Consider the following 26,138-nt stretch of genomic DNA (forward strand, 5'->3'; position numbering starts at 1 on the left):
GCAATGTGGTATACGGAGTCCAGTGTAGCGAGGAGTGCACAGATCTATACATCGGGGAGACAAAACAACTGCTCTCCAAGCGAATGGCTCAGCACAGGAGGGAGAACTCTACAGGGCAAAACTCAGCTGTCTTTCTACACTTAAAAGACAAGGGACACTCCTTTGAAGACAGCAAGGTCCAAATCTTGGATAAAGGAGACCGCTGGTTTGAACGAGGCGTGAAAGAGGCGATTCATGTCAAGGTGGAGAGACCATCTCTGAACAGAGGTGGGGGCCTTCGACACCACCTGTCTGCTACATACAATGCTGTTCTAACATCTGTACCCCGGCGGATTCAGAACACTTCACACATCCATTCATGCAACTCTCACAAGTAACACCTGTATCTAGGAGTTGCATGACACATTGGATAATCCTATCACAACTACACAGAATCAACACCTCTGTGAGTTTCTTCAGATGTCACCTCTTTGAAGAGTTACAATGTGCCATTGTAAATGGATTAGTGGAAGAGTTTATATGCCGAGAATTTCCCACACCAGTCAGTTGAACTGAAGAAGCTGCTCGGATGAGTAGTGAAACGTCTTCATTGATTAATCAGCAAGTCCAGTTGTTTTTAGATTGACCTATACTAGATAGGCATGCAGTTATGTTTTAATGCTTTTATTTTTCTTTGTAATAATATTCTGTCATGGGGAAACATTTTTTTTATTTTTTTTTAAAAAGCGCAATAGTTAATCGTATTCCTCCAGCAGAATCATGTACTGAAATACAGTCATATGAAAAAGTTTGGGTACCCCTCTCAGCCTGCATAATAATTTACTCCACTTTCAACAAAAAAGATAACCGTTGTATGTCTTTCATTTCCCAGGAACATCTGGGGTGTTTTCTGAACGAAGATTTTTAGTGAAGCAGTATTCAGTTGTATATAATTAAATCAAATGTGAAAAACTGGCTGTGCAAAAATGTGGGTACTCTTGTAATTTTGCTAATTTGAATGCATGTAACTGCTTAATACTGATTTCTGGCAACCCCAAATGGGTTGGATTGGCTTGTTAAGCCTTGAATTTTCATAGGCAGGTGTGTACAATCATAAGAAAAGGTATTTAAGGTGGCCAATTACAAGTTATGCTTCTGTTTGACTCTCCTCTGAAGAGTGACAGCATAGGATCCTCAAAGCAACTCTCAAAAGATCTAAAAACAAAGATAGTTCAGTATCATGGTTTAGGGGAAGGCTACAAAAAGCTAACTTAGAGGTATAAACTGTCTGTTTCATTTATAAGGAATGTGATCACGAAATGGAAGGCCACAGGCACAGTTGCTGTAAAACCCAGGTCTGACAGGCCAAGAATAATACAGGAACCGCATATGAAGTGGATTGTGAGAATAGTTACAGACAACCCAAAGATCACCTCCAAAGACCTGCAAGAACATCTTGCTGTAGATGGTTTATCTGTACATCGTTCTACAACAATTCAGTGCTATTTGCACAAAGAACATCTGTTTCCACACCCTTACACGTTTCATGTCTTCAAACACTTAATCATAGGCACAGAGCCTAAGCAGGCAGTCCATGCTCGGCAGCCATCAAATTTAACTGGAGGGATTTTGTGTGGACGAATGGTCAAAAATACCGCCATCCAGAATCCAGACACTCATCAAAGGCTATAGGAGGCGTCAAGAGGCTGTTACATTTGCAAAAGGAGACTAAACTAAGTAGTGATGTAACATCTCTGTTGGGGTGCCTAAATGTATGCACCTGTCTAATTTTGTTATGATGCATATTGCATTTTCTATTAATCCAATAAACTTTGTCACTGCTGAAATACTACTGTTTCCATAAGGCATGTTATATATTAAAAGTAAGTTGCTACTGCCAAATAATAAACAAAACTCCAAAGAATTAAGAGGGGTTCCCAAACTTTTTCATATGACTACATATTTTTTGTATTTAATTTTTAAATTTGAAGGGTCAAAGCTCCCTATGTGCGATAAGGCTTGTGGCACATGGTAAGATTTGGGGGAGATTGGTTGCCCAGCGACAAATCTCTGCTTTGGATACCCTTATCCCGTTTGCTTTTGAATCTGATCTGCATGCTAAGGATCAATTGCAAACTCGCTGAACAGTTATGTCCCATGTGCCTCCCTTAAAGTCGCTGACTAACTCGGAGTTAGGGAGCTGAAAAGCAGGAAGTTGCATTCTGGTTATTATGTTAGACTTCTGGTCACTCCAGCCTTTCTAGATTACTTTTTTGGCAAGTAACTATTTTGCACAGCCTATCTATTTACCTCGTTTTTATTTTAACACTGAACTGTTGTTTTAAGCATTCTAGTTGACTACTAGGCTTTGTTTAATTTAGAAGAATCAAATCCTTTTTGAGCTGTTTAAATAAAAATATTTCCATCCTGGTATTTGGTGTTCACATAATATACAAAACTGTGTCATTGCTGCTGACTCCATTATTAAATGGTCTCCTTCTTTCTTTCCTCAGGCTCGTAACTACATACAGTCCTTGCCATATATGCCAAAGATGAATTTTGAGGATGTTTTTCTAGGCGCCAATCCACAAGGTTTGTAAGATGACATAATTACTCAAAAGATGAGGTTAATAAAAGACACATCAATCAAGTTTAACTTGATAGGTAAAATAAAAACCTTTATCCAATTTCTCTTCAAAAAGGCAACAGGACTATTCTCTGGATTAATTTAATAGCTTTTAGTGTGAAATCCAGTTATTTTCTCCAATGCTAAAACATCTATCCAACATTTTCTTAAAAAAAAAATTATATTTTCAGTGCCACTGTTCGGGAAGGGAGTTCTTGCTCTAATATTGACATTTTAAGGGGAACTAAAACCAAACTACTCTCTAATGGGGCTATTGACATAAAATTAACACCAGATGCCGGTAGCAACCCAAATAATCCACATATACAAATGAGTTATTTGCCTTGCTATTTTGCTTCTTTCCAGCCTTCAGATTGAGGTCACTGACGCCATCTAAATTCAGTTGCTCTATAAGGCTACAAATGTATTGTTATTGCTCTTCATTATTATTCCTCCTTCTGTTCAAGCCTTCTTATTCATATTCCAGTCTCTTAATTAAAGTCAGTGCATGGTTGCTTGGGTAATTTGGACTCTAGCAATCAGATTTCTAAAAAATTAAAACTGGAAAGATTCAGAATAAAGGCTAACTAACTAAAAAAAACACAATTAATAAAAGATTGCAAATTGTCTAATGGTATCACTCTACATCATACTAAAAGTTAATTTAAAGGTGAATAGGCCCTTTAAAAGAGGTAGAAACCTGAATTTTAAAGGTTATCACCAAGTTTATACTCCTTCAATGTTTACCTAGCTTCCTAGTTGTAAAGTACTATATTTTCCAATGTGGCAGAAGTAGATGCAAATTGTGTAATGCTCTTAGGGATTTATGTCATAAATAGCACTAAGCTTGTCCAGAAGCAGTAACACATAGCAACCAATCGGTAAGTAGCATTTACTGGTCACCTGTTTAAAAGCAAACATCTTATTGATTGCCATGGCTTACTGCTCCTGGGCAAACGTAGTGTCTTTTAAAACATATGAGGGTAAACATGTCTTAAAACCTATAGAAAGTACACTTACAATACAGAAGTCAGATTAAGCAATATATTAATTTTGGTTCTCACAGCACCTGTTACTCTGAAATCCAATATGTGGGTAAGACTAAAAGAAAAGCTGAAGTAAGGATTTTAGAGCACATGTTGACTATTGAAAGTAAAGACAATAATTCAGCTATAGCTATCTCTGGCTTTACCTTCATGTTTATTTTCAGATATAGAAGTCAAAATATCAAATTTGGCAAGGTGCTTATAATAGTAAACGTAGGGGTCTATTTATCATGCTGTGTAAAAAGTGTAATGAAGCATTACCGGTGCCGTGCCTCACAAATGACTGCTTTCTAAACTAAGGACTGTTGGGCTTAATTAAGTTGTTTGTATTGGATCCACTTTTATTTAAAGGGATACTGTCATGGGAAAAAAATTTTTTTTTCAAAATTAATCCGTTACAGATTTTTTTATATTCAATTTTGAAATTTGACATGGGGCTAGACATATTGTTAATTTCCGCGCTGTCCCAAGTCACGTGACTTGTGCTCTGATAAACTTCGATTACTCATTACTGCTGTACTGTAAGTTGGAGTGATATCACTCCTCCCTTTTCCCCCCAGCAGCCAAACAAAAGAACAATGGGAAGGTAACAGATAGCAGCTCACTAACACAAGATAACAGCTGCTTGGTAGATCTAAGAACAACACTCAATAGTAAAAACCCATGTCTCACTGAGACACATTCAGTTACATTGAGAAGGAAAAACAGCAGCCTGCCAGAAAGCATTTTTCTCCTAAAGTGCAGGCACAAGTCACATGACATGGGGCAGCTGGGAAATTGACAAAATGTCTAGCCCCATGTCAGATTTCAAAATTGAATATAAAAAAATCTGTTTGTTCTTTTGAGAAATGGATTCAAGTGCAGAATTCTGCTGGAGTAGCACTATTAACTGACTAATTTTGAAAAAAAAAAATTTCCCATGACAGTATACCTTTAACTTGTTCATTAAAGGGATACTGTAAAAAAATTAGTTAATATTGCTGCTCCAGCAGAATTCTGCACTGAAATCCATTACTCAAAATAGCAAACAGATTTTTTATATTTAATTTTAAAATCTGACATGGGGCTAGACATATTGTCAGTTTCCCAGCTGCCCCCAGTCATGTGACTTGATAAACTTCAGTCACTCTTTACTGCTTTACTGCAAGTTGGAGTGATATCAACCCCCCCTAGCAGCTTAACAACAGAACAACGGGAAGGTAACTAGAGTAAGATAAGGTAAGATAGAATCTCCCCAACACAAGATAACAGCTGCCTGTAGATATAAATGCACAACTCAATGGTAAAATTGAGGTCCCACTGCGACACATTCAGTTACATTGAGTAGGAGAAACAACAGCCTGCCAGAAAGCAGTTCCATCCTAAAGTGCTGGCTCTTTCTCACCAGGCAAAATGACCAGAGATGCCTGCTTACACACCAATATTACAAAAAATATATATATAAAGAAAGAATTGTTCAGTGTACCTTCCTAAAAAAGCAATACGTTTTCCGAACGAAAGAGGTGTGATTACCAAAATAATGTGTTATAGAAATGAAAAGAAGTAAAACCCCTCTCTATTCAATTGACCACCAATTAAAGAAAATTCAAGTATTAGTGCAGCAGTGTCAGAGTTTATTAACAGTTTCGTTAACGGTTACTAACCCAGTGTTGCTTCAATTATTGGGCAGCCATTGCTGGGTTACCCAATAAAGTGCTATGTGCTAGGTGCTAATAATTCATTAGCAATTAAAAATCATGTAACAGGATTAATTAATATTGTGCTATAAAGTGCTAGTGCTTCAAATGAAATTAAGAAGTTAACTTAAATAACCAGGATTAAATTGACCCAGGTGAGATTAAAGTTAATTCATTATTATATATCACACATTAAAATCCATTCATTATAGAAGATTGTAAATAACTGATTAACTGTTAAAAAGTAACCTTTACTAAATTCATTAAAATTGCTGCAAATCAATTAAGGTAATCTTTGAAGACTGCATAAAAATTGGTGAGTAATAATTAATCCATACACCCCCGTTAAAGTTATAGGGTGCAAACGTTTTTTAACACCCTATAACTTTAACGGGGGTGTATGGATTAATTATTACTCACCAATTTTTATGCAGTCTTCAAAGATTACCTTAATTGATTTGCAGCAATTTTAATGAATTTAGTAAAGTTTACTTTTTAACAGTTAATCAGTTATTTACAATCTTCTATAATGAATGGATTTTAATGTGTGATATATAATAATGAATTAACTTTAATCTCACCTGGGTCAATTTAATCCTGGTTATTTAAGTTAACTTCTTAATTTCATTTGAAGCACTAGCACTTTATAGCACAATATTAATTAATCCTGTTACATGATTTTTAATTGCTAATGAATTATTAGCACCTAGCACATAGCACTTTATTGGGTAACCCAGCAATGGCTGCCCAATAATTGAAGCAACACTGGGTTAGTAACCGTTAACGAAACTGTTAATAAACTCTGACACTGCTGCACTAATACTTGAATTTTCTTTAATTGGTGGTCAATTGAATAGAGAGGGGTTTTACTTCTTTTCATTTCTATAACAAAAAAATATATATATACTTGCTGGTTCAGGAATGAAATTTTATATTGTAGAGTGAATTATTTGCTGTATAAACAGTGTAATTTGGAAATAAAAACAACATCATAAAAATCACGACAGAATCCTTTACTGAGTTCGGGGAGGGTATTGTAGGTATTGTATCAGTGTTTGCAGATGAAACAAAACTAAGCAGCCCATTTAATCCCATCCAGGATGGGGCATACTTGAAACAGGAACTTGACAAACTGGCATTCTGGGCAGCTAAGTGTCAGATGTTGATAAATGTAAAGTCATACACATGGGATGTAAAAATATGTAAGCTACTTATACCATTAATGGGACTGCACTAGGCAAACACATAATAGAAAAGGCTTCCTCAGCAGCTACAAGGGCAAACAAGGTCTTGAGCTGTATTAAAAGGGGAATAGATTAGTTGGGCAAGGGACTTCTAGTTTCACTAGACAGAGCGCTGGTAAAGGCCCTATCTAGAATATGCTGTATAGTTTTGGTCTCCATTGCTCAAAAGGGATCTTATTGAATTGGAGAGGGTCCAGAGAAGGGCAAGCTGGTAAAAGGTATGGAAAATCTCAGGAACGAGGAAAGACTGGCTAAGTTGGGTTTTTGCGTTGGTGAAAAGACTCTTAAGGGGGGGGGGGTATGATAGCACTGTATAAATATATAAGGTGATCATATAATAGTCTCTCTAATGCTTTATTTACCAGTAGGTCCTTGTAGCTGACACAGGGGCATCCATTACCATGAGAAGAAAGGATGTTCGGGAATATTCGAGGGGGGGTGGGGGTTACAGTTTTTTCCCCCTTGCTCTGGATCATCAACCCAACTTACTGGGTTAAAGCAGAACTAAAACCTAAAAACAAATATTGGGTTAAAATGCTATACATATATACTTAACTTACTGCACTTGCCTATATTTTCTGAATCTCTAAAACCATAATGGGTCAGACATTTGATGTTGTGCACAGTGGAGTCACCATCTTTGATTGTGTTAGGAGTGTCATTGACACTCATCTGCTCAGTGTGCTTTAATGTGTTGCTGAGAAGCAAAGCTTAGAAGTTGTTGCAAATTATCAAGCAAAAAATTAGTTTCGCCTGTCATAGAATCTGATGATACAGTGCCGATCATTTGGATGCAAATTGTACTAGTTATTGAGCTTCCATTTAATGAATTACTATTGTCTACATGTGCAGTATTTTGTGAGTTGCCCCTTAATCTCAGACAACTGACAGGAGCACAGAGCAGAAAAGAAGGCTGAGAGCTATTTGTCATCTTCACAGATGCAGCAGTTCTAGCCTGTCTATGTTACGCTTTAAGTTCTACTTTAAAGTGGAACTACCCCCCAATCAGAAAAGCCCCACCTATTACCCTAGATGGTTACCCCTCCCTGCATTATTCCAGAAAAGGTCCTTGGACAGCATGCTCACTTATGCTCCGTATTTGTAGCAGTCTGTTATTCGTACCAACTGGGCATGCGCTGAAAAGTTATGTGAATTGCTGAAGGGAAGGTAGAGGATCCGAAGACAAAGACCCGGATGATGGCACCCATGAGCTCCGCTGCACTACTCTGTATAAATAAGTGAGCATGCTGTCCAGGGACACTTTCTGGAATAAAGCACTATCCGAGTAGGAAGCAGGGAGGGGGGGGGACAATCTAGGGTAGTAGATGGGGGTTTTATCATTGGGTCCTCCTTTAGTGAATAATAATGCATTTGATACAGCAGTGTTTTCCTATATGTCTTACCCTGCTATGGACTAAGTTTGTGGGTGCTGAATAAAAGTTTGTTCTCAAGGGGGTAACGGAATGAAAAATATATACTTCAATAACATCAGCTTGAAGTTCAGTTAGGATAAGAGTTTTCTTATATATTCTTTGAATGATGATTGCTAAAGCAATGTTGGCATATAATATAATAATATAATAATATAATAAAATATATATATATATATATATATATATATATATATATATATATATATATATATATATATATATATATATATATATATATATATATAACGCTCTCACAAACCGCACTCCAAGGACTTGTAAGGTGTCAAAAATCAAAATAGCCTTTATTTCAACGTTTCGGCTCTCACTCGTGAGCCGTCTTCAGGAAAACTTTTTCCTGAAGACGGCGGTTTTCCTGAAGACGGCTCACGAGTGAGAGCCGAAACGTTGAAATAAAGGCTATTTTGATTTTTGACACCTTACAAGTCCTTGGAGTGCGGTTTGTGAGAGGGTTTGATAGTAATATTTTACCAGCACCCAGGCGGATGTTTTTTGGATAAGAGTGCACCTGACTAGGACTGCTCTATATATATATATATATATATATATATATATATATATATATATATATATATATATATATATATATATATATACACACATATATATACATACATACATACATACATACATACATACATACATACATACATACATACATACATACACATAGTAAATTAGGTTGAAAAAAGACACACGTCCATCAAGTTCAACCAATATATAATTATTTATCTGGATCCAAAAAGAATGAAAACCACTTCCAGCAGATATGAAGAGATTATTTAATCTAATCTTTTTTTAGAACTTTTTAAATTATCAGGGAGCAAGTTAAAAGTTTTTACTTCTGCCAGCCATTATTTTTTCCGCGCATACGGAAAAAATGTCAGAGTATACAAGCATACTAATTGATACAGCTAGACAGGTTATATGTCCATGGGGCTACACATAAGGACAATAAGGTAATTACTTGTAAAAAGATTATTATATATAACTTACAAAATAATTTATCCTTTTTTTTTCCATTTACCTCAGCTGTAGATTTACTGGAGAAAATGTTGGTTTTGGATACAGACAAGCGGATTACAGCAGCAGAGGCTCTAGCACACTCTTATTTTGCTCAGTACCATGACCCTGATGATGAGCCGATAGCTGAGCCTTATGATCAGAGCTTTGAGAGTCGTGAGTTGGACATAGAAGAGTGGAAACGTGAGTTTTATGTATTATAACAAAAATAGAATAAAAATAATTGTAATCCTTAAAACATTGTCTTATGTACATGTATGGGACCTGTTACCCAGAAATGTGTAGTACCTCAGGCTTTTCAAATTAGAAGACTTTTCCTAATTTGAATCTCCATGCCTTAATTCTGCTTAATTCTTAATTCTGCTAAAAAATAATTTAAATATTAAACCTAATAGAATTGCTTTGACCCTAATAATGATTTATTCTATCTTAATACAGATCAAGTACAAGATACTGTTTTGTTTCTATAGAGAAAAAGGAAATCAAAATTTTGAATTATTAAATTAAACCTATAGGAGATAACCTTCCTGTTATTCAAATGGTTCCCATACCTACAGTTGTGTTCAGAATAATAGCAGTGTGTTTAAAAATGTGAACAAAACTCAAAATCCTTTTAATAGCTTTTATTTCCACACACAAACAAATGCATTGGAACACTGCACATTCTATTTCAAATCAAAACATGAAGAAAAAAATTATCACATTTGTGTTATTCCATTACAAAAAGTGAAGAAAATGGAATATTAGACTGTTCAAAAAATAGCAGTTTCTGCATTCTTCTTTACAAACTCAAACATTCACTGTATTAACTGAAAAATGTTTAAAGATTTTGCTTTCCTTTGAATCACTGAACTAATATTTAGTTGTATAACCACTGCTGCACATCTGTGTTATATGGAGTTGACCAACTTTTGGCACATGTTAAATTCCATAATAATTGGTTTTCACTGTGAAAATGCTTGGGTATGCACCAAAATCCCCTTTGTGTGTGAGCAACAAGGCTAACACAGACCAAATTCTAAATGAAACCTGCCTACCTGCTAGTTTATCCTGGATACAAAAAGAGAAAACATCAATACCCTTTTAAGAGGGAGAACAATTCTGTGCCTTCAAGGTGTAGTCAATAGTAAACGGAGCTCCCGCACACCCGTCCTTCTAGATAAAATCAAAGTTGCTTGGTGCCCAGTGATAGAGCAAACCGGCAACCTCAAGTATTCATGAGAGGAAAGCACACTGGCACACAAGTCTGTGATTGCAGGTGAAAACCTTGCTAAATTTTTAATACTGGAAGTGCAACGTTTCGGAGCATGCCCCTTTGTCAAGCATAATGGATCACTGTGAAATGGTACATGTATAGGTGCAACAATCAATTCAAATGTACATTAATTAGTGGTATTGAGAACACCTGAAAGCGCAGCTATTGATTAGTCCAAAGTCCAATAATAAGGAACAAAAAGTGAAAAAATGCATAAAAAAACACCCAAAAACAAATAATAGTCTCTGATTTGTTTCCCAGGTAATAGAGTTCATAGTCTAAAGGGAAGGTATCTGAATGCAATATTTAATGTGTAGCAAACAATTGCAACAAAGTGCAAACACATGGACACAAAAATGGTTACAATTTGTAACTTAATATTCTTACCCTGTCTCTGAAGGAAAACTATATACAAAATCCTGATGCAGGGACAGGTATTGCCCTTTTTTTCCTTCAGAGACAGGTTAAGAATATTAAGTTACATTGTAGCCATTTTTGTATTCATGTGTTTGTGTTATAGGTACTGCACTTTGTTACAATTGTTTGCTACACATTAAATATTGAGTTCAGATACTTTCCCTTTGAACTATGACCTCTATTACCTGGGAAACAAATCAGAGACTATTATTTGTTTTTGGGTGATTTTTTTTTATGCATTTCTTCCCTTTTTGTCAACAACCTGGTTGCTATGGTCCAGATTATACTAGCAACCATGCACCGATTTGAATAAAAGACTGGCATATGAATAAGAGAGGCCTGAATAGAAAGATGATTAATAAAAAGTAGCAATAACAATACATTTGTAACCTTACAGATCATTTGTTTTTTAGATGGGGTCAGTGACCTCCATTTGAAAGCTGGAAAGAGACAAAAGAAAAAATCACAGTTAAAAAAAAAAAAAACTAATAAACTAATAAAAACAAAACTAATAATGAAGAGCAATTGAAAAGTTTCTTAGAATTGACCATTTGATAACACTAAAAATTAACTTAAAGGGCATGTAAAGTCTAAAATAGAATAAGGCTAGAAATGCTGTATTTTGTATACTAAATATAAACATGAACTTACTGCACCACAAGCTTAATCAAACAAATAATTTATACTTTCAAAGTTGGCTACAGGGGGTCACCATCTTTTAACTTTGTTAAACATCTTTGCCTGACCCTGACCCTGCACATGCTCAGTGTGGTCTGGGTTGCTTAGGGATCGTCAGAAACAAAGCTGCTTGAGTTCTGCATGGCTGGGAAGTAAGGTGGGGGGCTCCCCTGTTGATAAGTATAATTGTTTCCCTGCTCAGCAGTTAGGGACCATCTGACAATTCCTATCCACAGCAGTAAATGAAGGGAGAATTTCACTGCATACAGTCAGGTTTCTTATAAAAACGGTACACATTTTTTAATTAAAGTATATTGGAGATAGGTTTCTTTTTCATTAAAGAAAGTAAAAATTGGATTTTTTTGTTGCCTTTACATGCCCTTTAAAGGTCAACCACCTATATAAACTGTACTTTGTATTAATTTGTATTTATTATTGCAATTATCTCGTTTTTGGAGGCCCGAGCAATGCTTCAGACTTGCCCCTTTAATCTGCTCTATACTGAATTGCTGATTTCTTTAGTTGATGCTAATCACGCTATTTCTTGCAGATATACTGCAAGAAATTCTGAAATCTCAAAATCAATTTGTAAGGTTGTATATACCATCAGTAATGTGATGAATTTCCCCCTACAGGTCTAACCTATGAGGAAGTGACCTGCTTTGTGCCTCCTCCCTTGGACTCTGAAGAGATGGAATCTTGAAACTGTTTCTTCGCTGTTTTCAGTGTTCTCAATCACTGTGAAGGCAAAGGGTAACCCCTGCCATCATACAAAGTGCCTATCTTGCTGTGGGGGAATTCCACACCTCTATCTTTCTTTTTTTCATACATATTTTTAAATTCCCTATGCTGGGTGAATTATTTATATACAATCTATGCGTAATTCTTGTTGCATACACTCCTCAACTTTGTCCTTTTTCACATTTTACAGAATCCGCTACAGTGGTGTCCGTATTGTCACTTTATCTCAAACTCTATACTGTTTAAAACATCAGAATCATTTAATATGTGGACATGAGGGCTGATGGCACACTTAAGTAGTTGGAGGGTATTGCCCTGTTATTCTGGTTATTTTCCTCTGTGTATGTATATATATATAATATATACACATATACACACACTCCTTTCTTAGTCACATGCCCTAGTGCTACCAGAGAATCCAACAATATATGCAGATAGATGCTGGTGCAAACAGGATACACCTTTAATAGTGTTAGGTTTGAATGAGAATTTCCCTATGTGTACCAGCATTCATCTGCATATATATATATATATATATATAAATATATAGATACATATTTTGTCTGAATAAAGATTCAAAAGGCTTTTATATATGAGCTCTAAAGGCATACTTATTATGGTTTGCTCTCGCTTTACATGGTGTGGAAAGGAGGTTTAATATTTCTTGGTGTATAGTGATCTAAATGTGAAACCCACATCCAACACACTAAAATATTTTATCGGGTCAGAGCCTAGTATTAATTGGTGTTGTAATATAATTATAGTTCCAGTGATATGGTATTCTAAAATAACAAGCAAGAAGACTAGATTGTTTATTTTTTCATACATTGTACAAAGTGCCACATTTTTCCTTCATTGTATATGATTGCTATTGCCACACTCAAGCTGCTGCTTTCTTTAACCCTCTGGATGACTTATGCTGGTGCCCCCCCCTCTCCTTCATAACATTAATTAAGAAGTTTACAATGTATTTCACTGCTGCACTGCTCATTAAAAAAAAAGCCATTCCTGAATGGGAGCTGCAAAATAGTGCTTCGTAGGTAGACTTCTGCGTATTTAATGTTACAGCACAGACTCTTCTGTGATGGACTCAACGGTAACCAAGCACTGGTCAGATATATCCATTATTTTTAAAAACATACTCTAATCCACTTTGATGCTCTGCATGTATTACATTTAAACAGTGTGTGTGGGACTAATTTTTTAAATGAATCTTACATGTCGCATTTAAAATCTCCATAAAATCGCAACTCTTTAAACAATTCTTGTATCTGCCTTTTCTGTTTTTATAAATAATTTGTACATGAAAACAAGGCTGAATGTGTTTTGTAGTGGGTGAATGTCTGAGGGAATTCAATTTATCATGCTGGGTTTTAATATATATATATATATATATATATATATATATATATATATATATTGAAGTAATAAAGGTGTTTTTATCAGGATCATGTGGTATGAACAAAAACATTAAAACCTTAATATATCCAAAGAAAGCTGTATACAGGTATGGGATCTGTTATCCAGAATGCTAAGGACCTGGGGTTTTCCAGATAACAGATCTTTGTGTAATTTGGATTTTCATACCTTAAGTCTACTAAAAAATCCTGCAAACATTAAATATACCAAATAGGCTGGTTCTGCTTCCAATAAGGATTAATTATAGCTTAGTTTGGATCAAGTATAAGCTACTGTTTTATTATTACAGAGAAAAAGGAAATCATTTTTAAAAATGTGTTATTTCGATAAAATGGAGTCTATGGGAGCCTTTCTGTAATTATGAGCTTTCTGGATTGTGGGTTTCCGTTAACGTATCCCATACCTGTATTTATAATTGAATTTTAAATAAAAATTGCAATCTAGTTTTTTTTTTTTTACATGTTGTTGCAGTCTTCAGTTAACTAAAGATAAAAATACAAAAAACTAAATACATCAAACAAAAGTAAAATCACAGCTTACCGACAAACAAGGAAAATATCAATATACAGTCATATGAAAAAGTTTAGGAACCCTCTTTGGAGTTTTGTTTATCATTGGCTGAGCTTTCAAAGTAGCAACTTCCTTTTAATATATAACATTTCAGCAGTGTCATAAAGTTTATTGGATTAACAGAAAATATGCAATATGCATCATAAAATTAGACAGGTGCATAAATGTGGGCACCCAACAGAAATATTACATCAATACTTAGCTGAGTCTCCTTTTGCAAATGTAACAGCCTCTGGACGCCTCCTATAGCCTTTGATGAGTGTCTGGATTCTGGATGGCGGTATTTTTGACCATTCGTCCAAACAAAATCTCTCCAGTTCAGTTAAATTTGATGGCTGCTAAGCATGGACAGCCTGATTTAAATCATCCCATAGATTTTCGATGATATTCATGTTGGGGGACTGTGATGGCCATTCAAGAATATTGTACTTCTCCCTCTGCATAAATGTCTTTGTAGATTTCCAAGTGTGTTTAGGGTCATTGTCTTGTTGGAATATCCAGCCCCTGCGTAACTTCAACTTTGTGACTGATACTTGAACATTATCCTGAAGAATTTGTTGATATTGGGTTGAATTCATCCGACCCTCGACTTTAACAAGGACCCCAGTCCCTGAACTAGCCATACAGCCCCACAGCATGATGGAACCTCCACCAAATTTGACAGTAGGTAACAGGTGTTTTTCTTGGAATGCGGTGTTCTTCTTCCACCATGCACAGCGATTTTTGTTATGACCAAATAACTAAATTTTTGTCTCATCAGCACTTTGTTCCAAATTGACTGTGGCTTGTCAAATGAGCTTTTACATACAACAAGCGACTGTTTGTGGTGTGAATGCAGAAAGAGCTTCTTTCTCATCGCCCTGCCATACAGATGTTCTGTGTGCAAATTGTGCTGAACTGTAGAATGATGTACAGATAAACCATCTGCAGCAAGATGTTCTTGCAGGTCTTTGGAGGTGATCTTTGGGTTGTCTGTAACCATTCTCACAATCCTCCGTATATGCCGCTCCTGTATTTTTCTTGGCCTGCCAGACCTGGGCTTTACAACAACTGTACCTTTGGCCTTCCATTTCGTGGTTACATTAATTACAGCTGAAACTTGACAGTTTAAACCTATGAGACCGCTTTTTGTAGCCTTCCCCTAAACCATGATACTGAACAGTTTTTGTTTGAAGATCTTTTGAGAGTTGCTTTGAGGATCCCATGCTGTCACTCTTCAGAGGAGAGTCAAATAGAAGCACAACTTGCAATTGGGCCACCTTTAGGGTAGGACTACATGAACGATTCCGGCTCAAGATAAGAGATAGAATTGTCGTATGGTGTCGCAGCGTTGATCCAACGTGACACAACTGTCAGATGCAGACGCAGCACATGATTGGACACACCTACCTATGAAGTTCAAGGCTTAACGAGCTAATCCAACCAATTTGGTGTTGCCAGTAATCCGTATTGAGCAGTTTCATGAATTCAAATTAGCAAAATTACAAGCGTACCCAAAATTTTGCACAGCCAGTTTTTCACATTTGATTTAATTTCATACAACAGAATACTGCTTCGCTAAAAAAATCTTTGTTCAGAAAACACTCCAGTACTCAGATGTTCCTGGGAAATGAAGACATGCCACTGTTATCTTTTTTGTTGAAAGTGGACTAAGAGGGGATTCCAAACTTTTTCATATGACCGTATATAGGGAGTGAGGCACTATGTTCAGTACATTCGGCTAATTACACAAGGGTTGGACAATATGGGCAGTTTACTTTTTCATCTTATGAATATGATACGGTAAACGAAGCTATCATTAAAAAGAAGTAAACGCTGCCATAGTTAAAGGATAATTCAGGGATGGAATTACACTTAATTCTCTTTTTTTTATTTTTTAAAGGATTTTATTTAACATTTTCACAACACAACAATACATACACAAACTTGCTTTGCTATGACCAAACAAAATCAAGGTTGCATATTTACGGAGTACTAGTAAATTGTGAGCAGCAGGGATTAGAATGGGACACACATCAGAAGCCAATGGAACCTCAGGAAATTAGTTTTATTTGGTGCTTGCCAATGTTAGGGAGTTGCCACTGAATTGATCTCCAGCCAAGGGTCCCAGACCTTTTCAAACTTTAGAGGGCAACGTCTCGCCACATCAGTTAATTTTATAACCAGCAGAGTACTGTTTATTAATTGGACGCATTGTTGTACCTGTGGAGGAAGGGGCTCATCCACTTCATTGCAACATGCTTCTTGGTATACAAATATAACGTAGGGTTCTGGTCTTATTTAGGGGAACTATGTCCTCTACTATTCCCAGCAAGCACACCTCAGGGGCTAGAATTCCAGGTAGTAGGAGTAGGACTTGTTCATTAATGTACTTCACTACTTCTGACCAGTACTTATACACAATTGGGCATTCCCATAGTAAGTGGAAAATCCTGGCCTCTGGAGATTGACATTTGGGGCCCATTACTTTTAACCTTATCGGAGTAATATATGTCCTGTGGATTATTCTGTATTGCACCATTTTGTCTTTAGTAGAGATTATGTATTTATATAAACCTTCTATTTCTGCCCACATCACGTCATCTAGTTGGGGTATGTCTCCAGCCCACTTGCTCGTTGCCTTGTCAAAGGGTTTCCCTTAGATAGGAATCAGGGATTTGTACAGTACAGAGATTAGTTTGCTTGGGTTTGGGTCCCAAAGACTGTTCTCGTAAGACAGGGTATTAATTGTTAAGGATCAAAACTGGGAAGTAAATGCGTGGTGGAGTTGGAGATATCGGTATAACTGTATATTGGGCTGACTTACCTAATAACCTATATTGGGCCCTTCCCCTCCGAGCTCAAAGCTGAAATGACAACGCTAGCTCACAAACTTGAACACAGAGCACGGAGGCTTAAGAGGGGAATGGCTGAGGAGGGAGGACTGAGTGACGAGAGCTGAGAGGGGAGGATCAAGCCACAAGGAGGGAGAAGTATGGGCAGCACGGAGGAGTCACTGCATGCTTCGGATCAGTGAGTAAGCAGCAACTTTAACATACCGCTATACGTTTTAGTTCTTCCCTAGCAGAGTGCATGCAGGAGCAATCAGCTGACTCGAGTATAAGCCGAGGTAGACTTTTTCAGCACATTTTGGGTGCTGAAAAACTCTGCTTATACTCTACTATATACGGTACTTTATTCAATCTTTGTGCCAATATTTTTACATCTGTATTAATTAGGCATATGGGTCGATAGGAGTCGCACACTTCAGGGTTTTTCCCCTCTTTAAGTATGAGTATTATCTAAGGATTCAATTTGGCTCAGTTTGGGGAACTCAATAGTTTTTTTCCGTCTGTAATAGTTTTTCTGCTGCTTCAGTGAAATCTTGTTTAGCGGTTATGCGTGCTCTCGCAATTGCCGAGATTAAGGAGCCTCGAGCAACCACCTTAGAGGCCTCCCATACTACATTGCTATGAGCCACGTCTTTGTTTGTCTCCCAGTATGTCACGTATTCGGTATGCAAAGTTCCCTGTACCTCCACATTGTTGAGCCAAAGCGGAGAGAGTCTCCATTGGAAGTGTCGGGGCTGTGTGCATATTTTCAATAACAGCAGGGCATGATCAGACAGGGCTCTTGGGTGATACGCAACTTCTTGAACCCTTTGGATAAAGTCTGGGCAACCCAGGGCCATGTCTATTCGGGACAGGGTTCCTTTACCTGTCAAGTGGCAGAACTGCTTTTCATTGGGGTATTTATGTCTCCATATACCCGATAACCCTAGGGCCAAGAGCCATTGGTTGAGGGAAGAAGGTTGCGATATGGAGGACTGTAGTCTGTCTGATGTAGGGTCTAATACTGTATTAAAGTCACCCATTAGACATAGTGGGCAAGGTAAGTATGCTGAAACTTTAGTGAAGATACGCTTTATCTCAGCTATAAAGGAGGGGATATATAGATATATATATATATATATATATATTTATTGACCAGAACCATTATTTGGTTGTTTAGCTTACAATGTATAATTATGAATCTGCCTTAGTAATCAGTGTATGTAATAGTTCAAATTGTATATTTTTCGCACTAAAATCGGCACTCCTCTGGACTATGTGGAGTATGGTGCCTGGTTAACCCAGCGCTTTTTTAGGGCGAGTAACTTCTGGCCCGTAAGGTGAGTTTCCTGTAACATAAAGAGATCAGGTTTGTATCTACTGATATAATCGAATACTAGGGCACTTTTAAACTTGGAGTTCAAACCTCTCAAATTCCAAGACATGAGTGTTTTTACCCATTGCACAGATTTGCGATATTTGTAGTATGATTGTCCCTCAGTAGCCTTAGCCGCTCTTACATTTTCCCTTGATAATATATTGTCATCGCCTGCAGAACATGATACATAACACAATTGCCCTTTTTGACCACCCTGCCTTTCTACAATATGTAGGCAACACTTAATTCTTTAATCAATCATAGCAAAATCTTGTTTATGTGCCAGAAAGAAGGACCTGTCACACATCCTATCTACAAAATTAGATGGTGAGGAGGGAGAGGGTCTGTGGGGAGGGCAGTGACATCTAGGAAGTGCTGAATGGAAAGTGAAAGTAATTGTCTACCCCACATCTAGGCACAGAGGCTGGCAGGCAATATGACGGCTGAGAATTTGTTAATTAAAAAAATTTGTTTCATGTTTAAATTGAAAATCAATTTTATTGTACAGCTTTTTGTGTTGGGGGAGACGGGCCCCCCCCCCTTAACAGGAAGAGCAATATACAACACACTTGAATTAAGAAATTACTTTGCAGAGATGCCACTTCTATATAATATATCATATGCTTCAGTTGAGAAATCGCATAAATTGGAACCGCAAACCCAGACGACTTCTGCTTCTAATGTTTTCATTTCATTCCTTATTTGGTTCAGGCATTCAGACATACCTTTGACATTCTATCAGTCAGCCACAAAAAAATAACCTCCCCTTCAAAAGCAGAAAGCTGAACGGGTTTTTTGTTTGTATGTTTCATTTTCATTTACCTTAATTTAAAACCCAATTGTGAAATAGTAACATTAGAAACCTTGTACTGTGTAAATGTATATTAGGTGAAAATGTTAGTATTGAAACGTAACAATAAAATGATTGAAAATAAAAAGTAAAACATGAACAATTATTTTCTAGCTAAATACCAAATAATTCACAAATATGCAACATTTTTTTCATTGCAAATATACAGGAATTTTTTGTTGTTGCTAGCACTTGACAGAGAATTGCAAAGTAGACTAGAACAGGTTCCGAATCTAGACAATACACAGATATATATATATATTTTAGCTATAGGTTCACTTTCAGACACTTAAAGTGTATCTCATATTTAACATGAATTTGCGTATATGGACCTGCAGATCCATCCAACAAAAAAAGAGGTCCGTATCCACGACCATTAACAGAACCTACACAACTGCTGAAAATTTGTATTCAGGGATAACACAATCATTAAAAAATCAAAACTTTTAATCCATACAGTTAAAACAATGCTCCCTCCTCAGCAAAATAGAGTTAAAACAAATTGGATGATGGTTTTACACGAGGGCAGTGACTGGAGCATAAAAACAAAAAAATTTACATTCTGAAAGCAGAAACCACAACATGAATATACACAACATAAAGTGGCTGATTGAGACGGACACTTCCAAAACATCGAGAAACAATTTTTTGCCTATTCATCTACAAGTATATATTGGTATGTAAATAAGGAGCTCTTTCAGAAGAAGAAAATAAAAAAAATTTTTATCTGACCAAAGTAATGGTAAGCCCATGCTCTTGCTGGGACCTGCAGGCCAGGATTTCAAATGAAGGAGCACAGAGAGTGGTCTGGCAGGAAATGTAGCTGCCACAAAGCATTATATACAGCGCACATGTTCTTCTCAAGCCATTAACCATAGGCCTAGGCCAGTTATGGTGCAAATAATAATACAGGGTGGCATAAAATTCAGGAACTTTTCTTCCTTCCCTGGATTCATATGCCTCTCCCATTTGCTCTCAACTGTCAATCATTTCTGATAGTTCTAACAGGAGATCATCTTCATCTTTACTTGGGTCAAGATCGATTTCAGCCTCCAATTTCCCCTCGGAGATCTCCCAGATAAGTTTATCAAATTCATCCTCTGTAGATAAATTTGATTTCCCTGCTGACGCAGTGCTTGTTCTTCGGGATTTCGCAATGTTGGGTACAAATGGCGCAGGTGTAGCAGGCTCACTGCAAAACAAAAGATACATAAAACAGTCATTTTACAGTTGAAAAAAAGTGTTTGTGTGTCTCATGATACAGGCCTGTAAGAGTTAATAAAACAGGCCCTGATAAAGAAAATGTGTAAAGAGGTCACAGCCTGTGATGCCCTGCTCCAAGCCCTGGCTCATAAGAGCCATTCCAGTGAAGGGGTGAAAGCCCACGTAGGGGGAACTTAAAGTTAACAGCAAGGCCCCACCCCCCATAGGTGGAGTGGAGGTCACACTATAACCTATTCTCAAGCATATTTATCTGTTGCACCAACACTATAACTATGGTTATAGATTCAATGCCACATTAGGTTTCAAAAGAGTCTGAACATGACTATGTTTGGCTCTTGGTCTAGTAAATGGCAATATGTGGGCAGGGGCAGGTCACACAACAGTGATATTTGGTCTCTATGAAAACAGTAAAAAAAATCTAGGACCACTGAAAATAACATCATTTTTCTCCTATGTTCCAATGAGGGATTATGGCCATTATATTCTTGGTCTGGTTTATACACTCAGGTAAAAAAAAAAACGTGTCCTGCTAATACGCCCTTTCTACATTCTTGAAGGTGCTACAGTAAAATTCTATATTTAAAGCTAAGCATACGTTTTCTGCGTTTTTCCTTTTTATTTTATAAACTGTTTTTTAACGTTTGTCTCTTTTTGTAACATCTTTTTGTTAATCTGTTCTATAATACCTTTTATAATATTAAATATAAGATTTAATAAGTTTGTCTTTGATGCTCTAAACGAACCTAGCTCGAATGTGTGGAACTGTGAGCCTCAGCCCTCTACATGTTGAATGGAAACGCTAGTCCAGGGGTCCCCAACCTTTTTTAAAAAAAGAGTAGGGATGCAACACAAGCAGGAAAATGTTTCTAGGGATGCCAAATAAGGGCTGTGATTGGCTATTTGGTAGCCCTTATGTAGATTGGCAGCTACAGGAGACTCTCATAGAACACCTGGATTTTTTACTGCATATTTTACAAGGGTATGTGCAGACTATTTTCTATCTATGAATTGTTATAGAATAAACATGAATCAGTTTCAGTGCCGCATTCTATTTCTTGTGTGTAAGGGCTGTACCTTTCATTAAGATGCTTGCTCGACAAGCTGACAATTGGATGGTCCACTGGGAGAGATGCCTCAGGAACCTGTACAATAAAAAAAAAAAAAGAGTTAGGACAGGCTAAAGATTGGTGCAAAGAGGAAAAGCTACACAGGATATAATTTGTAAAAAAAACACTATATTACACAGACACCTGCCTTTCCAAAACCGCATTCTAAAACCAATAGTATTTATATTAAATTGTTTTTGGGGAAGAAACTGTCCAGTTAGATATGAAAACACCATTGCTAGGATTGGATTCCCTTCTGCCACAAGATCATTAGTGAGGTCAGGCAATGATATTAAGTTCACACACCTGGCTTGCAGTCAATGCTCAAACTCATCCAGCAAGTACAGGTATAGGATCCATTATCCGGAAACCCATTATCCAGAAAGGTCGTCTCCCATAGACTCCATTATAATCAAATAATTCAGATTTTTAAAAAAATATTTGATGTCCAATGTAAATAGGTTTACTTAAGTATATGGCATAAAGGGGCCCCTAAATAATGACACCCGATACAAGCTATCAGTTGGGTAATTCCAAAATCACACATTTACAGCATTTTATGGTGGGCAAAAGTACAAAAAAGTAGGTGCGCTACAAAAACCATATTTTTGGAAAGTATACATCCCCTGAATATAATTTGGGTAGGAATGTCTTTCTACTCCAAGACCACCAAAAAACATATATTTTTGGAAATTACACATTCTAACGAATACAAAATTACTAAAAAAGTGTTTCTACTACAAATGGTCAAACTGCAAAGCAACGCTAAAAAACACAAGGTACAACAATGCAAGCTTAAAACCGCAATAAGATAAAAAAAAACAAATACAATTAGGTATATCAATAAAATAACTGATCCAACAGCATGTTTAGTGGCTGGAATGCTTTATGCAATAGTCATGCTGTGAGTTCAATAGTTTTTAGGGGAATAACAAGGGCAAATTATAAAATGAAGAACTAGAAAAGGTAAAAAAAAAGTAAAAATGAGTGCTTGTGTATGCATTTGTGAACAGCTCTAAAAAGGAAAGACTGGCCAAGTTGGGGTTGTTCATGCTGGAGAAGAGTAACTTAAGGGGTGATAACTATGTATAAATATATATGGGGGATCATATAATAATAGCTCTAATGCTTTATTTACCAGTAGGTCTTTCCAGCTGACACAAGGTCACCCATTCCGATTAGAAGAAAAGAGGTTCCGCCTAAATATTCGGAAGGGGTTTTTTACAGTGAGAGCTGTGAAGATGTGGAATTCTCTCCCTGAACCAGTTGTACAGGCTGATACATTAGATTAGAGTTTTAAGAAGGGGTTGGATGGCTTTTTAACAAGGGAGGGAATACAGGGTTATGGTAGATCTCTCATAGTACAAGTTGATCCAGGGACTAGTCCGATTGGAGTCCCTCTTGGAGTCAGGAAGGAATTTTTCCCCCTCTGAGGTAAATTAGAGAGGCTTCAAACTGTTTTTTTTTTTGCCTTCCTCTGCATAAACTAGCAGTTAGGCAGGTTATATATAGATTTAAAGGTTGAACTATTGTGTTGCAGGACCGAGGTGGCAGCCCCCTTGGTTTGTTGCATTGAGGGGAGCATCAGACTCGCTTACATGACGGCAAAAGCTGCTTGTGCTGTGAGGGAACGCTTTACTGTTCAGAGCATTTTCCTGCCAGCACGTAGTACCTATGTGCTTGGTAGTTAAAGGGTTAAATATAGAAGGAATTTGCTTAAAAAATTTTGTTTCTGCAAAAACCAAACTAGTCTAGCCCATCTCTTCCACTTCCTCCTTTACCAGGTTGTGCGGGGGAGCAGACTCAGCACATTGGCTGTCCTGATAGGAAACTGAAGCCTACCCTTGCTTGTGTGACTGCAGGGCAGTGATTGGCTATACCCATCCAACAATGCCTCTGTGAGGGAACATTAGGATAAGCCCATTACTCATTTAAAAGAAGGACAGGGACCATAGCAGATCTATAGGGAGCTCCAAAATGGGGGCCATTTTTAAAGAAAATATTAATTTTTAGCCCAAAGTAAAACCAGCAGCATATTTATTGATTAATGCCCATAAGACTCAAAGAGTATTTAGTAGACTATACAGTATGTCTCCTTTAAGCTTCAGTGCAATTTTTCACCCATAAAAACTCCATTGTATAGACGTTGCTTCCTGAGACAGTTTGAAACTCAGACTAGAGAAGTGTCATTTTAGACAAAGGACATGGAGAATTCTGGCTAAAAATGTTGAAGTATTTTTTAAAATCGTAAAATCATTTCTTCTGGTTTGGTGCCCTACTAGGAAAAGATCTAAGATAGTTAGGACTTGCCTACAATACACTCTGAAGGTATGGGACTCTGTGATTTGGTCTTAAATCATACCTTCTTACAACAGCTCCATTACCGGGTTATCCTTTTCCCACCCAGCCTCCAGTCCTCGGCCTTTTCATGACAGCCCAACTGCCCTTTTTAGCATTTAACAAATAACTATAATTCCTTATAACAGGTTATGGTTAAGATGATTGTGTTTAGGTTCTGTTTCTCTGTAAATGACCAACATTGGAGCCTTATTAGTAATGAAAAATAGTTTGATGAAGCCCGTAGGTTTGAATTAACTATATATACTTAGGAAGGAAGACGGTGGGAAAAGGGGGGGTAGAGGAGATTCAGCGTATTGCCACCCCCTCCCCTTATCCACTTGCAAACCAGTCAGGCTGACCAACAAGGTCCAGTATACTTGAATATAAGAAGATTACACATAAAACGTCACCTTTAATAATTTAAGATTAAAATAATTGTAGAGCCAAAAAACAGTGGGCCAAGCCCACACAGCAAACCAAAAAACGTAGAGACTGGCAGTGAGTCTGTTGGTTCACTAATATAGGCAGTGCAGGACATTTTCCTTAAAATCAACACTTTAAAAGAAAAACAATAGGTGGCCAGTGGGGGATTGCCTTTTGGCAGACTAAATTTGTGCATTGCCAAATTGTCCATGTCAAATAGCATGGGCTAGATAAGTATCCTGGATGAATTCCCATTTAATTTTTTTCCCCCAAAAAGCCCCACTCCCCTGTGGTCAATTCTACCTGTCTACGTGGGGAAACAGATGGGAGCTAGATCTCCCACCGTCCACCTACGCTTCCCCATGGTCTTCCTTCCTCTGTTTCTCTGTAAGTTTATTAACCTATTTACTTCCGTTTGGTAGGCTGAATGTCTATTTTATCTTTTTCAACTTACTGTATTTGTACAAAAAGTAGTGTCTGCATTCTTCTTTACAAAGTCAAACATTCACTATATAAACTGAAAAAAAGTTTCAATATTTTGCTTTCCTTTGAAACTAATATTCCATCTAGTATGTTGCATGGAGTCAACCAAATTTTGGCATCTGTTATATTCCACAATTCTTCTGCATTTCTTGGTTTTGCCTCAGAAACAAAACCAAAGTCCGGGGATGGGGCTGGCCACTTCATAACATCAATCTTGTTGGTCTGGAACCAAGATGTTGCTCGTTTACTGGTGTGTTTGCAGTCGTTGTCTGGTTGAAACACCCATTTCATGGGCGTTTCCTCTTTGGCATAAGGCAATTCTTTCTCATTCATTTCTTGACACTGAACCCTGGTATGCGATAAATAGGCCCAACACCATTGTATGAGAAACATCCCCATATCATTATTCTTGTGCCACCATGCTTCACTGTCTTCACACTGTACTGTGGCTTAAATTCAGTTTGTCATCTGACAAATTGTCTGCGGCCCTTACACCTACAAATGTTGCACCATTTCTCTTTTGGCCAGTCAAGGTGTTCTTGGGCAAATTGTAACCTCTTCATTACATCTTTTTTTTTCAACAAAGGGACTTTGCAAGGGCTTCTTGCCGATAGCTTGGCTTCACATAGGTGTTTTCTAATTGTAACAGTACTCAGGTAACTTTAGACCTTCCTGGAGCTGTTCATTGGCTGATTCTTTACCATTTTGGCTATTCTTCTATCCATTCGAATGGTAGTTCTTAGATTTATTCCACATCTTTCAGGCTTTGGTTGCTATTTTAACCCTTTCCCTGCCAGCCGTTTTGTCCTAGATGCGAACATCTACTGCCAAGCAGTTTTTAGATATTTTGCACTCTTTCACTTTAAGGGCCTTTCTTGGGGCGGTCTTTTAGTTTACCCAGGAAAACAATATATTGTTTTTTTCAGGACAACCTGAACTTTCAAAATATGCAAGAATTTTGGTGTAATTCTACTTCTGTAAAAATATAGGCATCATTTATTTTATGTACGAGAACACAGCCAATTTGGAAAGGTCTATGTCTCCTGAACGCGGCAATACCAAATATATATAGTTTTATGGAGATTTCTCACTTGTATAGATCAAAATCTAGAAGCAGTACACTACCAAATTTCCAAAGCGCCGCTCCCCAAACGGCATACTTCTGATTTCAAGGCCAAACATTCCACTAACAGTAGGTTTACCCTAGAAAACTACCCATTATTAGAAAGAACAGATTCTGGTGAATCAAAAATGGGTAAATATATCGTTGTACTCCAAACTACCAAGTTGCAATTGTTTCCTAAAGTTATAATGTTTTATAGAAATTGGTGAATTTTTTGAAAAATGACCTCAAAGCTTCCAATCTACAGAATCATATCTCCCACACATCATTAGGTAT

General features: G+C 37.1%; 2 protein-coding genes across 10 annotated transcripts in view; one reads left to right on the forward strand and one right to left on the reverse strand.

Moving 5' to 3' along the window:
• The window catches only part of mapk14.S (mitogen-activated protein kinase 14 S homeolog), a 96,302-nt gene extending 82,864 nt beyond the window's left edge, over window positions 1-13,438 (forward strand). Inside the window, exons 10-12 of one of the 2 annotated variants that reach the window (XM_018248048.2) lie at window positions 2,493-2,571; window positions 9,055-9,228; window positions 12,031-13,398. In XM_018248048.2, coding sequence (XP_018103537.1) covers window positions 2,493-2,571; window positions 9,055-9,228; window positions 12,031-12,098 — 321 coding nt within the window. In that variant the 3' untranslated portion in view covers window positions 12,099-13,398. 2 annotated transcript variants of the gene reach the window in all.
• Window positions 13,439-18,791: 5,353 nt separating this feature from the next.
• Window positions 18,792-26,138, reverse strand: part of zc3h11a.S (zinc finger CCCH-type containing 11A S homeolog) — a 60,144-nt gene continuing 52,797 nt past the window's right edge. For all 8 annotated transcript variants that reach the window (XM_018247928.2, XM_041582931.1, XM_018247926.2 and 5 more), the window contains 2 exon segments: window positions 21,462-21,529; window positions 18,792-20,355 (listed from right to left, as the gene is read on the reverse strand). In XM_018247928.2, coding sequence (XP_018103417.1) covers window positions 20,139-20,355; window positions 21,462-21,529 — 285 coding nt within the window. In that variant the 3' untranslated portion in view covers window positions 18,792-20,138.

The sequence above is a fragment of the Xenopus laevis genome, chromosome 2S (genome assembly GCF_017654675.1).
Source record: "Xenopus laevis strain J_2021 chromosome 2S, Xenopus_laevis_v10.1, whole genome shotgun sequence".
In the NCBI taxonomy this organism is placed as follows: Eukaryota; Metazoa; Chordata; class Amphibia; order Anura; family Pipidae; genus Xenopus; species Xenopus laevis.